A 16,501-nucleotide genomic window follows, 5' to 3' on the forward strand; every position below is an offset into this window, starting at 1 on the left:
ATTGTTAAATTGACATATTGTTAAATTGACATATTGTTAAATTGACATATTACACAAGTTGAGATCTATCTCCCTCTTAGAGACATCATGCATTTCATTAGGCGTCTGTCGAGCTTGTCAACTGATTTATAAGATGTAGAATGTAATAACATATAGATCTTTAGGCTATGATTGCAATTGAACTAACGTCTTTGTCCAGATAATGTAGGAAAATGATCATTCCACATCTTAGTTGTCTTCCTCTTCCTCATCACCCTCCTCCACTGCAACAAGCCTTGGTGTGTAACCACGTGTTTAACCTTGTTATAATGGACGCATTATATTTTCAAAACAATTAACATCCAATGATATAAAACTAAAACAGGTTAACAGTTACCAATTAATTTGCCATGTGATGTGTATAATATGTTTTTCATTTCTTAGTAAGAAAAAGCCAAAGGCCACTTTTCAGGTTTTGAAAATGTTTATTTCCAAAATAATTGTATTTACATAATTACAGTTTTTCAGGAGAGTGAGGACTTAAAATGCCACTGAAACACCAAGATGAGGACTGGCTATTTCAGTTCTTACAGATGCATTCAACAAATCTTCTTGATTTTATAGATCTTGATATTGGATAGTTCAATTTTCCAAGTTCAAAACTTCACTTTGAATATTTAGGACATTTTTACAGAACATTCAAGATATAGTTTGGACCATTCCCGAATTTCAAACAACATTTTACAACCATATTAACACCGATTTAAAACCAAGTCAATCCTTCCATTAGAACCAAATCTGAACCTTGATAGTAATTTATCCATAGAAATAGTCTCCTAGTCAATTATATATTATTATATTATAATAGGTGGACTGGTAGACATTGAGTGTACCCATGCCTAGGTTTTAAAATATTCCCCTCTTCAACCTAGACCCATGCCAGGAAGTACAAGTAGGAAGTGTACCCTTCAAATTGGGGCTGTGATGTCAACTCAACTGACAATACAGAAACAATTACATGCCATTGTATGAGCCACATCATTTGAATAAATGTTTCACATTACCGTGGCAACCCAGCAGTTGATAGAACATTCCAAAATACCATGGAAACGATTGAGTCACAATCAGGCAGCCATTGTGAGTTGTACCAGTCAAATTACCAGGGTTAGAGCTTCTATTCCTATGAATTTATCTTTAAATATCAAACCATCGACATTAACTTGGAACAAAACGGTGAATTGCAGAAACATAATATTATGGCTTTGTCCCGTCAACATCAAACGATGCAATATTCACATAATCTCTTAGCGTGCTTCATTGGATCTTAATGTACTCATTCACTGTTAATTAAATAAATCTATATCAAAAACATTTAAATATGCATCATTATTGGGCTAAAACGTAGTGTGACCGTACTGACAAGGCTGGTACAGGATAGGTATAGGTTGGTCTAGATAACCACTGACAAGACGGCCAAACCAAGATGGTGTCCTGGAAACACTCATATCCAGATGTCTGACAGACAACCACTTCTCTTTGATCCAGGTACTCAATACCTCATATACCAACCTCACTAGTTGCTTCCAGGCAGATTAAATGTCAAACCAAAGCCACTGAATTGTGAACATTAATCACCTTCTGGACGTAGATCAAGTGTTTCCCTACTGCTGGACGTGACCGAGCTCTACAGAACAGCTCCTCAACAAACCACGTACAGCCTCAACGGATGTGTGGGAAAACAAAGTCAGACATCACAGGTCTATCTTCTCTGGTATGGTGAGCACTGTGCTCGAAGCTGTCGTGGTGCTGGGCAATACACCCAGACCCAGGCTGCTGTAACCAGCTGGCGTTTCCCTGTACACGCTCTCCAGCAGCTCCTCTGGGATAGTTACTGGGACGGCTTCAGCTGGGCCGAGGCCTGAAACCAAGCCTGGGGATAGAGTTGGCACTGGGCCCGTAGCCAGGTTAGGCTGTGGGGCTTGAAGGGTGGTGCCCAGTGGGTTCCCTTGCTGGGCCTGAACCTGGGCCAGCCTCTCCAGCTCAGCGTGCTTCCTGCCTCTCCTCTTCCCCAGGACCTTGACGTAGTTGGCAGGTATGAGGCCTGTGGTCTGGCCGTCTACACTGGCCAGCAGCCACCCACGCACCCTGGGTTGATGCTCTACACACAGGGGAGAGAGAGGATATAACATGGTCATTTAGCAGACTTAGTTAACAGGAACACATTCAGTATGTAATCCATTCTGAATGGCATTCTGTTGACCTGCCTGATACAGTGCTAGCTTTCTTCCTCCCAAGGCCTCCAGCACTCTTTCCCCCTGATAACATATATTGTGGTAACCGCAGTACTTCATTTCTAGATCAGAAGATGCCGGAACAAAAGTGAGTGCAGAGACAAGGAGGGGGCTCTGAGGTACCAGAGCACATGAGAAAAAGTGGCCAACAATGCAGTAGATAAATCATACCGATATACACACAGTAGAAAATCAACAACTCATCGATTTAAGATGTCTTTGGTAACTAATTGATCTAGGCCTACTGCAAAATTAAACAAACTCTAGTAAATCGTCTCTAAGTATGGACCCTACCTCCTTGTTATCTCGTCATTGTGGTTTTACCAGGGCTGCAGTCTACGTCAACCTCCCCCCCCCCTTGAGTCAGAGCCCTGACAATGTCGTTTCTCAAGTTTGCGTTACACACACACACACAAGATATTTCCACCTGCGGTGACATCAATGGTGACACTAGGAGGGATGGCCTCAGAGAGAATCCAGAGAGTACAATGTTAACTATTCATTTGATTATTTCACTTTTGTTTATTATCTATTTCACTTGCTTAGCCAATGCAAAACATGTTTCCAAAGCCAATAAAGCCCCTTGAAGAGAGAACACAGACAGAGAGCGAGAGAGGCAGAAAGAGAGAGAAAGCGTGGGCTGATATGAAACATGGTCACCGTACATGTGTGTGGGGGTGTGACACTTTTTGGCTGTCAAAACCGTTAATGCATGTGTGTGTGTGTGTGTGTGTGTGTGTGGGGGGGGGGACCTATATCCGTGTGTGGATGAGTAGGTCTAAGAGTCTGTGGGTTGTATCTGTGATGTTTCTAACCACCCTAACTAAGCACTACCTGCGTGTGAGGCCGGGGGAACCTCCCACGTGCCCCATGTCAGAGCCCAAACACTCTGCTACTATGGACTACAGAGAAGGTGATGTCAGAGCCCAAACACTCTGCTACTATGGTTACAGAGAAGGTGATGTCAGAGCCCAAACACTCTGCTACTATGGACTACAGAGAAGGTGATGTCAGAGCCCAAACACTCTGCTACTATGGACTACAGAGAAGGTGATGTCAGAGCCCAAACACTCTGCTACTATGGACTACAGAGAAGGTGATGTCAGAGCCCAAACACTCTGCTACTATGGACTACAGAGAAGGTGATGTCAGAGCCCAAACACTCTGCTACTATGGACTACAGAGAAGGTGATGTCAGAGCCCAAACACTCTGCTACTATGGACTACAGAGAAGGTGATGTCAGAGCCCAAACACTCTGCTACTATGGACTACAGAGAAGGTGATGTCAGAGCCCAAACACTCTGCTACTATGGACTACAGAGAAGGTGATGTCAGAGCCCAAACACTCTGCTACTATGGTTACAGAGAAGGTGATGTCAGAGCCCAAACACTCTGCTACTATGGTTACAGAGAAGGTGATGTCAGAGCCCAAACACTCTGCTACTATGGTTACAGAGAAGGTGTTAAGGGTAGATGTCTTGTAAGATATGCTCCAACACACTACTGCGCGCTATCCCCCCCCCCCCAGAAATAAAGGCTTCCTGTCGTCTCCAGAACGAAAAATAAATAAGAAGTGTCTGGGACGGTTCAAAACAGACGTTGGGACAGTTACAAACACAGCAATTTGTTCACTCGTCTCACCCATTTACGTCAAATGTTCCAAAATTCTATTACAGGAGAACACCGTTCTCAAACACGCACCTGACGCCAATGGTTTGTAATAAAGAGACAGAGATGGATATTCAGCCTAATGGTAGAAAAACTAAGAAAGGAGGGAATATCTGAAGGTGCAACAATAGGATTGTGTCTCACTGCCTTTGACAGTAGAAGATTTTTTTTTTTCTATGGACAGATTTTTAATAGCCAACAGAAACAAGGAAGGGCTATGGAAAACATCCAGGTTTCAAACAATGATATGGTTCGCTAGGCATCACAAACAATGATATGGTTCGCTAGGCATCACAAACAATGATATGGTTCGCTAGGCATCACAAACAATGATATGGTTCGCTAGGCATCACAAACAATGATATGGTTCGCTAGGCATCACAAACAAATTATTTAGGTTATGGAAATAATAGAATATCATTCCAATGTTGGGCAAATAGACCCATTAGAATGAACATTTAAAGATGCTGCATGGTGTGGTGGTTCATTTCTGGATGATCAAATGAGGAGACAAACACATGTCAGAGTTACACAAACTAAATCTTTATTAGTGAGAGCTTTGCAATAGCGATGGCTGGTCGACGAATCACCCTCAGGTGATTCGTTGAGTACCCCCCCCCCCCCGAGAGAAAAGTACAAAGGTCTTCATTAGCTTAGATTACAACCCTTTCAACCTACATGACGAACAGATATATAGAATGGGTCACAAGGTTAAGATTTGTATGAAAGAAACCTATAATTCACAGCAGACAGTATCTGCTGTGAAAACAGTGTATTGTGTAGAAACGAGTGTCTGGAGCCAACTCTTCCTGGTACCATATGGAACATAAACATTAACTCATGCTCTGGAATGCTCTTTAGGTTTTATCACCCAGAAGACATTGTAAATCTCCTGTCAGTGTTATCTCCCAGAGGCCCATCCTCAGTAGAACACACAATAGTTATAAGAATCCTCTATTGTGTTGTATAAAACAACCATTTGATGCAATAAAAAGTATTACAAGATAATCTTGCAATATTCCACCATAATGATCAAACCGACATCTGCATTGGCCGTGCAGCATTTACGGTGAAATGGCCTCTGCAGAAGTCAGGGCTTTTATACTTCGCTACCTTGGCCGGGGACCTTAACGCAGGCAAACTTAAATCCATTCTACCTCATTTCTACCAGCATGTCAAATGTGCAACCAGACAAAAAATAAAAATGATATCATTTTTTTTTTTTTACTTTAGACCTTTACTCGGGCAAATCTGACCATAATTATATCCTCCTGATCCTGCTTACAAGCCAAAACTACAGCAGGGAGGAACAGTGGCTCGCTCAATATGGAAATGGTCAGATGACGCAGATGCTAAGCTACAGGACTGTTTTGCTAGCACAGACTGGAATATGTTCCCGGGATTCATCCAATGGCATTGAGGAGTATACCACCTCAGTCACCGGCTTCACCAATAAGTGCATCGATGAGTCTCCACAGTGACCGTACGTATATATCCCAACCAGAAGCCATGGGTTACAGGCAACTTCCGCACTGAGCTAAAGGCTAGAACTGCCGCTCTCAAGGAGCGGGACACTAATTCGGACACTTAAAAGAAATTCCGGAACGCCCTCAGATGAACAATCAAACAGGCAAAGCGTCAATACAGGACTGAGATTGAATCCTACTACACCGGCTCTGACGCGCGTCTGATGTGGCACGGCTTGCCACAGACTACAAAGAAAAACGCAGCCACAATTAGCCCAGTGACGCGAGCCTACCAGACAGGCTAAATGCCTTTTATGCTCGCTTTGAGGCAAGCAACACTGAAGCATGTATGAGAGCACCAGCTGTTCCAGACAACTGTGTGATCAGGGTCTCCGTAGCCAGTGTGTGTAAGACCTTTAGCATGGGTCCTCAGACAGTTCTACAGCTGCACCGTCGAGAGCATGGTTGCAACATTACTACACACAGATCATAAACGTAATGTTAACTGGCGAGTCAACCGTCTAACGTCAGCTAGCTAGCTAACAGTAAGCTTTAACTTGCAATGAAAACTGACAAAATTAGAAACTTATATCTGAAACTGTAGCTGGACTGATGTAGCTGGACGTATACATGGATGAACGCTTCACGGCAGACTGCAACCAAAAAAAGCTAGCGCGAGGACTGAGTGGGTTTGGACTGCAGCCCTTCACCTCACAGGCACAAACAAGACAAGTCTCATCACCACTGTATTTCCGACTACATCGAAGTCGCTGAGAGTCGATACCTGCAAAAATTAAAATTCTTAAAACCCTTTCCTTTATAATAAAATGTTAATCTAACGCAACTACTGACCGTTTCCTCGTATCGACTGACAGCGACTAGATGTAGTCAGAGGTCCACTCCGCCCACTCTCGTCTCCGCTCAACTACGTCAATGTGAAGTTACGGACAAACATAGCCGATTCAACTCATCGAAGGCTTGACGACAAGCTAACAAGTTGAATGAGGTGTCCGGGGCTACAATAAAATAGGTGAACTGTTGGGAGTAGTGGAGGCCTGGAGTTGAGAAACACTAGGTTAGAGCAGGGTGCTGGTTGGATTCCCCCTCTCCTCCTAGTTTCTTACCCTTAGGAGCCAGGTTGAGCATGTCTCCAGCATTCAGTGAGAGCTCCTCCTCCGACGCAGCTGTGAAGTCATACTCCGCCCTGGCGACCACATGGTCATCCTCCCCACTAGCCCAGTTGGTAGCTGCATAGGGATTTAATCAATCAAAATGTAATTATATAGTCCTTGTAGGGAATATTAATGAAGTAAAAATGTAAGATGTTGATTAACGTAACAAAAAAATGTATGTAGCACACTCATCTTTCTTATGAGCATACACAGAGCCAGATTAACAGTGCATGTTCAGATAAACCCTGACCCATCTGTTAGAGGTCACGAAACTGTGGTTAATAGACAGGCAGTCAGAGAGACAAAGGACATTCAGGAGAGCCCACACACAGACAGTAAGGAGTCTCACCGCTCTCCTCGGGCCCCTGGGCAGAGCTCAGCAGCTTCCAGATGAGATAGGGCCCTCCTAGGACCACAGCCAGAAAAAGGAAGATGGGCCACGACTTGACCGCTCCGGCTCTGGGGTCTTCCATTGCGGCTCCAGCACCTCTGGTCGCCAGAACAGCTCCTTCACTGTCTGCCCACAGGTCCTCCACCTCACCGTCCCGCCTCAGCCCCAGCATCCTCTGTATGCGGCGGTACAGGTAGCGCAGGGTGCGCACCAGGGCAAAGGCCGACAGAACCTTGGTAAAGTGCATCCGTAACCGTGTCAGGTGGTTGGCTACATCCAGCACGGCTCGGAAGCTGTTGTAGACGGCCGAGAAGGTGGCGTCCATCATCATGCTGACCGAGGTGAAGGCTTGGACAATGCTCTCAATGGACTGGAAGGCGCCACGGCTGCTCTCCTCTGCCTGTTGGACAAACCGACTGGGCGCCACGTCTTCACTACCGGTTTGGCCGAAGCGGCTGTAGCCCAGGCTCCCACCAAGGCCCCCACCGAGCCCCCCTCCCATGCCATAGCCACCACTGTAGGGACTGTAGGGGCTGTATGCTCCACCGTAGAGGCTGGAGCTACCATAGGGGTTGTAGGAGGAGCCAGGGAAGGAGCCGTAGGAGGGACGGTAGGACTGGATGGACTGGACAGGGCGAGGGGGGACCGGGGGCACCATGCGGGTCAAGACGGGAGGACCTGCGGGACCAGAGAGGCCGGGGGTGGAGGGACCTGGTGGGGCAAAGTCAGTCGACCTGGTGGATTGGAAAGAAGGGCATAACTTATAAAACAGTGAACATTCAATTCAATCACGTGTTCGTGTTGTCAAAACGTTTTTTTAAAATGTTTTTTTTAAACGCCTCAAAACTAGTTTCCTTTGGTTTCGTAGTTAAAGGGAGCAACCTAGGAGTGTTGCAATGGGTTGTCTCTATTAGCTAACCTTAGCTAGAAAACAAAACAAACGACATGCCAGTCACAGGTAACGACGTTAGCTAACTACTTAACGGTACAACGTTAACTACATTGAAACTCGGTGGGTTATTATCCAATAACAGTCCAATACTAAACTAATGTCAAATATTGACATCTAGCTAGTTGTGTCCGCCAGGCAAACGCAAAACAACAAGCTCCGACCTAGTTAGGGCCCGGGCCTATATTAGAGGCTAACGCTAGCTAGCTAGCTAACTCACACATAGTTAGTCCATAGACAACAACTCGTCAAGTAAAGCAATAAGTTGTTTACCGATAGTTAACTGGTGCACTCATGGCTGCTCCTGGAATCCGCCTTTCCCAAGGTTTAGGAGGAGGCTGCGATGCCATCGTACAGATTGTCTGAAGTTACACCGTTTTTAACCGTTTTCCCTTCACTTCCCCCCCGGTAGTAAACTAGCAAATTGCTACATATCTCGCTCCATGGCTGGCTCCTGTGTGCCAGACCAAAATAATCAATAAGACGATACGGAAAACGTTTGAAACAATACATAATTGGTTTAAAAACATAAAGCCAGAGAGGATTTATTTTATAACGCATTTTATATTGTATTTTCATTCTTACTGGGCAAGTTTAACGTTTTTGAAGTTGTTGTATCTTTTCGGCGTTGATTAGTAGAGCCTAGAGGGCTTCGGCTCCATTGCATTATTCCGTTCCATGTCGTCCCGAGGCTGATGGAGATAAAACTGAAGTATCAAAGATGAGGTGGGACAGTGTTTTCAACCGAGAGAACTGGGAGCGAAAATACGCAACACCATGGGTGTATTTGACTGACAGAACCAATACTAATAACGTTTACCATTTTTATTGTCCATGTCTGTTTTTTAAAACTTTTTTTTTTTAACAACAAATCAATTCAGAAAGTACACGAGGGAACAAACGTATATATAGATTATAAACAGTGGACAATCGAGCTAGGGGGTACAATATCACATTACAATTACACAAGGACCTTAAGGGACATGCATATACTAACAATTCTAACAGATTTTTTGTTAGTAGAGTATTTAACTGTCTTAAAATAACGTTCAATTTATTTTTGCAGGGTAAGAAAATGTGTTTTTTTTTGTCCTTAACAAATTCCTCTCTTCACTCAAATCATTTAATGTTCCATGTTGAAGAGATACTGAACTATTATTACCATCGTATAACATTCCAATCACCTTTACACTGTTTTCACCTAAACCTACATATTCCAGTGTTTGTAACATACATGGGTGTTCAATCTTATCAAAAGCTTTATAAAAAATAAATGAAAAAAAAAAAACATCATCAATCATATGTCTGTAATCTAATAGGTCAGATTAAGTATCAGTAATAATGTCATGCCCTCTTTCAGTCTGTTATCTATGACGTGGGTAAACATCTTGTCATCTACATCTTGTCATCTACATTAAAGTCACAGGGAGCAGATTGTCTTTATATATCATCTTTACCAGGTTTAGGTATAAGGGTTGTAAACCCTTGTTTCATTGTTGGCATTATACCATAATTTGGTTTGGTTTTAAAGCTAATTTATTACAATTCTACACGTGTTGCCAATGGATGGAGAGAAAATGTAGAAATTTGATTTAAAAATGATCCAGTTTTACTTATTTTGCAATAGGGCAGAGAAAGTTTTTGCAGTTTTAAAGCCAATTTCCTTCAATTCCACCAATTTTGCAGTGGAGAGAAAGTTTTGCCGTTTTATTGCTAATTTCCTGCAATTTTATACATTTTCCATGACTTGTGCTATGATATCTGAGTGAGAGTATCTAACAAAGTGGGGTCCCCTGGATATTAGGGCCCCTGGGCACGTGCCCTGTGTGCACGGTCCATAACTAGCTAGACTAACGAAAAATTGTCAGTAACTGTCAGTGACTGACGAAACAAGATCAAAACTGCTGATGCACAAACAGATTAAAGAAGGATTTCTTAAGTATTGAGGCAACTGAGACATGGATATGTATGTGTGCCATATCGAGGGTGAGTGGGCAAGACAAAACATTTAAGTGCCGTTGTACCGGTACCAGGCATACCGGTTTGTGTCAAGAACTGCTACTCTGCTGGGTTTTTCACACTCAACAGTTTCCTGTGTGTATCAAGAATGGTCCACCACCCAAAGGACAACCAGCCAACTTGACACAACTGTGGGAAGCACTGGAGTCAACATGGGCCAGCAAAATTGTGGAACGCTTTCAACACCAACCAATTTAGGCTGTTCTGGGGCAAAAGGGGGGTGTTCTTAATGTTTTGTACACTCAGTGTATATATTTTCTGCGGGGGGCTATGTCGCTTATGCCTGTAGACTGACCTGCATAAAATATTTCACTCACAATAACCTTTTTACTGCTGCTACTTTTATCTTCTGTGACTTCCTGCATCTGTGCAGTAGGCTATAGTTATTTATCATACAAATGAAACCAACCTTGCTAAAACACAAACTGTCTGGGTCACTCAGTCCTGGCCTACTACTTACTGGTATCCTCTCATGATCCCTCACCCATGTCACGTTCTGCTCTGCTCAAACCCTGGCAACCTCAACCTGTCTCATGGCCTAGGCAGCCAATACCTGTCTCACTCACACAGGACATTTCTGATACCCAGCAAAATTGTCTGCCACCACAATTGCAACAAACTACATTCTCTTCAGAAATTACACACTCATTTGTCCCATGCCCTCTGGCACACTTCTCACATCTAGGAATCTCCCTCCTACACACTGCTGCAACATGAGTGGCCATAACCATTGGCACCTGAAACACAATATGGGGTACGGAACAAACGGTCTCATGAGATAACTAACATCTCCTAGCATGACTTTATTAGGCAAACACTCAATCAAAATTCAAAAGAGTAGACATGGTCTCCTCAGTCTCGTGCTCACCACAGGATCTGCTTCTCACCAAACGGCGTGTATCAGACACCAGGGATCCATCTCCCTACTCAAAGCCATGGAGGGATTCTTTAATAAAGCACTGGTATTGTATTTGTAATCCATCTGAGCAAACTTCACTTCTCTGACATTAACATTGGCTGTAGCATTTTGGTGTCAATAACAATTTTAATTAAATCGCTTCAGGGCGTTTTTCAGATGTATAGTAGTATATTTTCAAAACTGTAAGTACAAAACTCTAAACTGAGAACACTTGTAATGCCCCTTGTCTTATGTTCAGAATCTTTGATTGTGCATTCATGAAGAGTGGAACACATATTTCACCCCTGAGTCATTCATGAAGAGTTGAACACATATTTCACCCCTGAGTCATTCATGAAGAGTTGAACACATATTTCACCCCTGAGTCATTCAAGAAGAGTTGAACACTTATTTCACCCCTGAGTCATTCAAGAAGAGTTGAACACTTATTTCACCCCTGAGTCATTCATGAAGAGTTGAACACATATTTCACCCCTGAGTCATTCATGAAGAGTTGAACACATATTTCACCCCTGAGTCATTCATGAAGAGTGGAACACATATTTCACCCCTGAGTCATTCATGAAGAATTGTCTGTGAAATACCATGAGAGCATCATTTAGTATTTAGCTATAACTTGACACGCAGAATTGGTTTTTACAAACCCTATTTGTTGATTCTGATGGCAGATAATGAGGATGTTGTATGTCCGTCTTCCAGTTTCATTATGATGATAACGGACATACATAGAACCGTCAGATGAAGGGGGTTTGTGGGGGTATTGTAAAGCAGGTGGTTAACGTATTGGTGGAGCACGGTGTGTCTATTCCATCGTTCAAGATTCACCTTTTCTATGTGACTTGGCAGCTAATACAGTATCAGCTGTCTCTCTGCTTGGCAACATGAATCAGCTTATACAGTATCAGCTGTCTCTCTGCTTGGCAACATGAATCAGCGTATACAGTATCAGCTGTCTCTCTGCTTGGCAACATGAATCAGCTTATACAGTATCAGCTGTCTCTCTGTAGCAACATGAATCAGCTTATACAGTATTAGCTGTCTCTCTGCTTGGCAACATGAATCAGCTTATACAGTATTAGCTGTCTCTCTGCTTGGCAACATGAATCAGCTTATACAGTATCAGCTGTCTCTCTGCTTGGCAACATGAATCAGCTTATAGAGTATCAGCTGTCTCTGCTTGGCAACATGAATCAGCTTATACAGTATCAGCTGTCTCTCTGCTTGGCAACATGAATCAGCTTATACAGTATCAGCTGTCTCTCTGCTTGGCAACATGAATCAGCTTATACAGTATCAGCTGTCTCTCTGCTTGGCAACATGAATCAGCTTATACAGTATTAGCTGTCTCTCTGCTTGGCAACATGAATCAGCTTATAGAGTATCAGCTGTCTCTCTGCTTGGCAACATGAATCAGCTTATACAGTATCAGCTGTCTCTCTGCTTGGCAACATGAATCAGCTTATACAGTATTAGCTGTCTCTCTGCTTGGCAACATGAATCAGCTTATACAGTATCAGCTGTCTCTCTGCTTGGCAACATTAATCAGCTTATAGAGTATCAGCTGTCTCTCTGCTTGGCAACATGAATCAGCTTATACAGTATCAGCTGTCTCTCTGCTTAGCAACATGAATCAGCTTATAGAGTATCAGCTGTCTCTCTGCTTGGCAACATGAATCAGCTTATAGAGTATCAATGACATTCAGATCATGTGTGGAATATATATGATTTAGTTTGAAAACTTCTAACAGAAATGTATATAAATTGATACATTTATGATGTAAAAATATTGAACGTTACAGTGTTCAGCAGTTATCAAACTATATACGTTAACGAGGCACTCTCATCCATGAATATGCAGATGATATACTCAGCTGGCCCCTCCCAGGATGTTATGTTAAACGCTCTACAACAAAGCTTTCTATGTGTCCAACAAGCTTTCTCTGCCCTTAACCTTGTGATTATCTGCTTTGTGTGATGTATTGTTGTCTCTTTGTGTTGCCCTTTGTGTTGTTGTCTGTACCCAATAATGTTTGTAACATGTTTTGTGCTGCTACCATGTTGTGTTGCTACCATGTTGTTGTCATGTCATATTGCTACCATGTTGTTGTCATGTCATATAGCTACCATGTTGTTGTCATGTCATATTGCTACCATGTTGTGCTGCTACCATGTTGTTGTCATGTCGTGTTGCTACCATGCTGTGTTGTCATGTGTTGCTGCCTTGCTATGTTGTTGTCTTTAGGTCTCTCTTTATTTAGTGTTGTGTTGTCTCTCTTGTGGTGATGTGTGTTTTGTCCTATATTTAAATTGTATTTATTTTTAATTTTTAATCTCAGGCCCCCGTCCCCACAGGAGGCCTTTTGGTATGTCGTCATTGTAAATAAAAACTTGTTAACTGACTTGACTAGTTAAATAAAGGTTAAATAAAAGAAATAGATAATCCTGGTTCAGTAGCGTCTCCATTTGGAACCGACCAATTAAGTGATAGTTAAATGTATTATTAACAAATGACAAGAAAATCATATCAAAAGTCAAAATGAATATTGCATTTTGAAAAGTGCAATGTGTATTCAAATTGAAAGAGTGATTTGGTGCAGTGAACAAGTGATATTGTGAATTTGTTTGTTGTTACTCGGTCAATTGAAAATGTGCTTAGAGTTTTGAAATGTGAGCCATTTTGATAATCTATTTAGATTTTTGCCCTTAGAGTTCTGAAAATGTACAACGTACTTGAGAAAATTTCTCTCCCAGTTGAAAAACACTGAAGTGATTCACTTTTTTTTCCCCTTGAGGATGTCAGTTCCATCAACGATGTGGTTCCATTGCATTATTCCATTTCAGCCAGTAGAGGTCGCCCTGGGGCTGATGGAAATTATACTGAAGTAATCAATGATGTGGTTCCATTGAATTATTCCATTTCAGCCAGTAGAGGTCGCCCTGGGTCTGATGGAAATTAAACTGAAGTATCAAAATGTGGTTCCATTGCATTATTCCATTTCAGCCAGTAGAGGTCGCCCTGGAGCTGATGGAAATTATACTGAAGTATCAAAGATGTGGTTCCATTGCATTATTCCATTTCAGCCAGTAGAGGTCGCCCTGAGGCTGATGGAAATTATACTGAAGTATCAAAGATGGGGGAGTTTTTTAAACTGGGAGAGAAAATACACAACTTATATAAAAGAACCATCGGTTGTATTTGACTGACAGAATCCATACTAAGATTACCCAATTCAAAACATTTAGCAGATTTAGCGTTCATGTCAAATTATCTCCATAATGTTTCTATAAAACAAGGTCTATTTAAAAATGTTAAAAAACATAGATCATTGTATTATTTATGGTATTCTGAATGTCAGACTGCGATTTGACTTAGTTTGCTGTGAGCAAAATCAAGACAATACTGTCCAGAGAAGTGTTTTAGTAGTTGTGCAGAAGAGCCATGGTGGTGTGTACAGTAGTTCCCCTTTAAAGGGGCCCCTGTAGAAGTAAAAGCAGAAGTGAGCCATGCAGTGTGTGTGTGGTGCATGAGGTGCATGAGGTCTGCTTGACTACTGTGAAGAGGAGTGGCTGACGCTGTAACCTCAAAGAAAGAAGCACGGCTCTTCTTCACAGCCTAGTGACACGTATGATGATGTGTCATGTGTGGTTTTAGCAGGTGCCGTTTAATGGCAAAATCAAATAACATTTTATTGGTCACGTACACATATTAGCAGAGGTTATTGCAGGTGCAGCATGATGTTTGTGTTTCTAGCTCCAACAGTGCAGTAATACCTAACTAAATGTGTGTGTTCCTAGCTCCAACAGTGCAGTAATACCTAACTAAATGTTTGTGTTCCTAGCTCCAACAGTGCAGTAATACCTAACTAAATGTTTGTTTCTAGCTCCAACAGTGCAGTAATACCTAACTAAATGTGTGTGTTTCTAGCTCCAACAGTGCAGTAATACCTAACTAAATGTTTGTGTTTCTAGCTCCAACAGTGCAGTAATACCTAGCTAAATGTTTGTGTTTCTAGCTCCAACAGTGCAGTAATACCTAACTAAATGTTTGTGTTTCTAGCTCCAACAGTGCAGTAATGCCTAACTAAATGTTTGTGTTTCTAGCTCCAACAGTGCAGTAATGCCTAACTAAATGTGTGTGTTTCTAGCTCCAACAGTGCAGTAATACCTAGCTAAATGTTTGTGTTTCTAGCTCCAACAGTGCAGTAATACCTAACTAAATGTTTGTGTTTCTAGCTCCAACAGTGCAGTAATACCTAACTAAATGTTTGTTTCTAGCTCCAACAGTGCAGTAATACCTAACTAAATGTGTGTGTTTCTAGCTCCAACAGTGCAGTAATACCTAGCTAAATGTTTGTGTTTCTAGCTCCAACAGTGCAGTAATACCTAACTAAATGTTTGTATTTCTAGCTCCAACAGTGCAGTAATACCTAGCTAAATGTTTGTGTTTCTAGCTCCAACAGTGCAGTAATACCTAACTAAATGTTTGTTTCTAGCTCCAACAGTGCAGTAATACCTAGCTAAATGTTTGTGTTTCTAGCTCCAACAGTGCAGTAATACCTAACTAAATGTTTGTGTTTCTAGCTCCAACAGTGCAGTAATGCCTAACTAAATGTTTGTGTTTCTAGCTCCAACAGTGCAGTAATACCTAACTAAATGTTTGTGTTTCTAGCTCCAACAGTGCAGTAATGCCTAACTAAATGTTTGTGTTTCTAGCTCCAACAGTGCAGTAATACCTAACTAAATGTTTGTGTTTCTAGCTCCAACAGTGCAGTAATACCTAACTAAATGTTTGTGTTTCTAGCTCCAACAGTGCAGTAATACCTAACTAAATGTTTGTGTTTCTAGCTCCAACAGTGCAGTAATACCTAACTAAATGTTTGTGTTTCTAGCTCCAACAGTGCAGTAATACCTAACTAAATGTTTGTGTTTCTAGCTCCAACAGTGCAGTAATGCCTAACTAAATGTTTGTGTTTCTAGCTCCAACAGTGCAGTAATACCTAACTAAATGTTTGTGTTTCTAGCTCCAACAGTGCAGTAATACCTAACTAAATGTTTGTGTTTCTAGCTCCAACAGTGCAGTAATACCTAACTAAATGTTTGTGTTTCTAGCTCCAACAGTGCAGTAATACCTAACTAAATGTTTGTGTTTCTAGCTCCAACAGTGCAGTAATGCCTAACTAAATGTTTGTGTTTCTAGCTCCAACAGTAATACCTAACTAAATGTTTGTGTTTCTAGCTCCAACAAGGCAACAAAAATCCCCAAAATAAAAAGAAAGGAATGAAGAAATATCAGAAAGAGCATCGTCAGAGTCCAGAATGTAAATATATATGTATGATGATGTGTGTGTATAGACAGTATGAATAGAAAAGATGTGTACAGCTGTAGTTGTATAGGATGAACCTTGACTAGAATACAGCATACACATATGAAGTGGGTAAAACCGTATGTAAACATTATTAAAGTGACCAGTGTTTGAAAATATCGGGGACGTCTGGGACGGCTCAAAGACGAGATCGGCAGCCCTCAGATTGTGTCTTTGACCCGCTCACATCATCAGTGACAGCCGCGCGCCCGAGTAGGCAACGGCATGGGGGATTTTGTCTGATCTCAAAAACTTGTCTGGGACAGCTAAATCCTGGCGAAAG

General features: G+C 41.9%; 1 protein-coding gene across 1 annotated transcript; it reads right to left on the bottom strand.

Annotated features, from left to right (window-relative positions):
• Positions 1–444: 444 nt before the first annotated feature.
• On the bottom strand, positions 445–8,371 carry LOC124027528 (peroxisomal membrane protein PEX13-like). Its single transcript, XM_046339939.1, has 4 exons — positions 8,191–8,371; positions 6,927–7,702; positions 6,530–6,652; positions 445–2,137 (listed from the first exon to the last, which is right to left on the bottom strand). Exons 1-4 carry the CDS (start codon positions 8,265–8,267, stop codon positions 1,731–1,733), a joined length of 1,383 nt encoding a protein of 460 aa, XP_046195895.1. The 5' UTR covers positions 8,268–8,371; the 3' UTR covers positions 445–1,730.
• Between the last annotated feature and the right edge of the window lie 8,130 nt (positions 8,372–16,501).

The sequence above is a fragment of the Oncorhynchus gorbuscha genome, unplaced genomic scaffold, assembly GCF_021184085.1.
Source record: "Oncorhynchus gorbuscha isolate QuinsamMale2020 ecotype Even-year unplaced genomic scaffold, OgorEven_v1.0 Un_scaffold_3332, whole genome shotgun sequence".
NCBI lineage: Eukaryota > Metazoa > Chordata > Actinopteri > Salmoniformes > Salmonidae > Oncorhynchus > Oncorhynchus gorbuscha.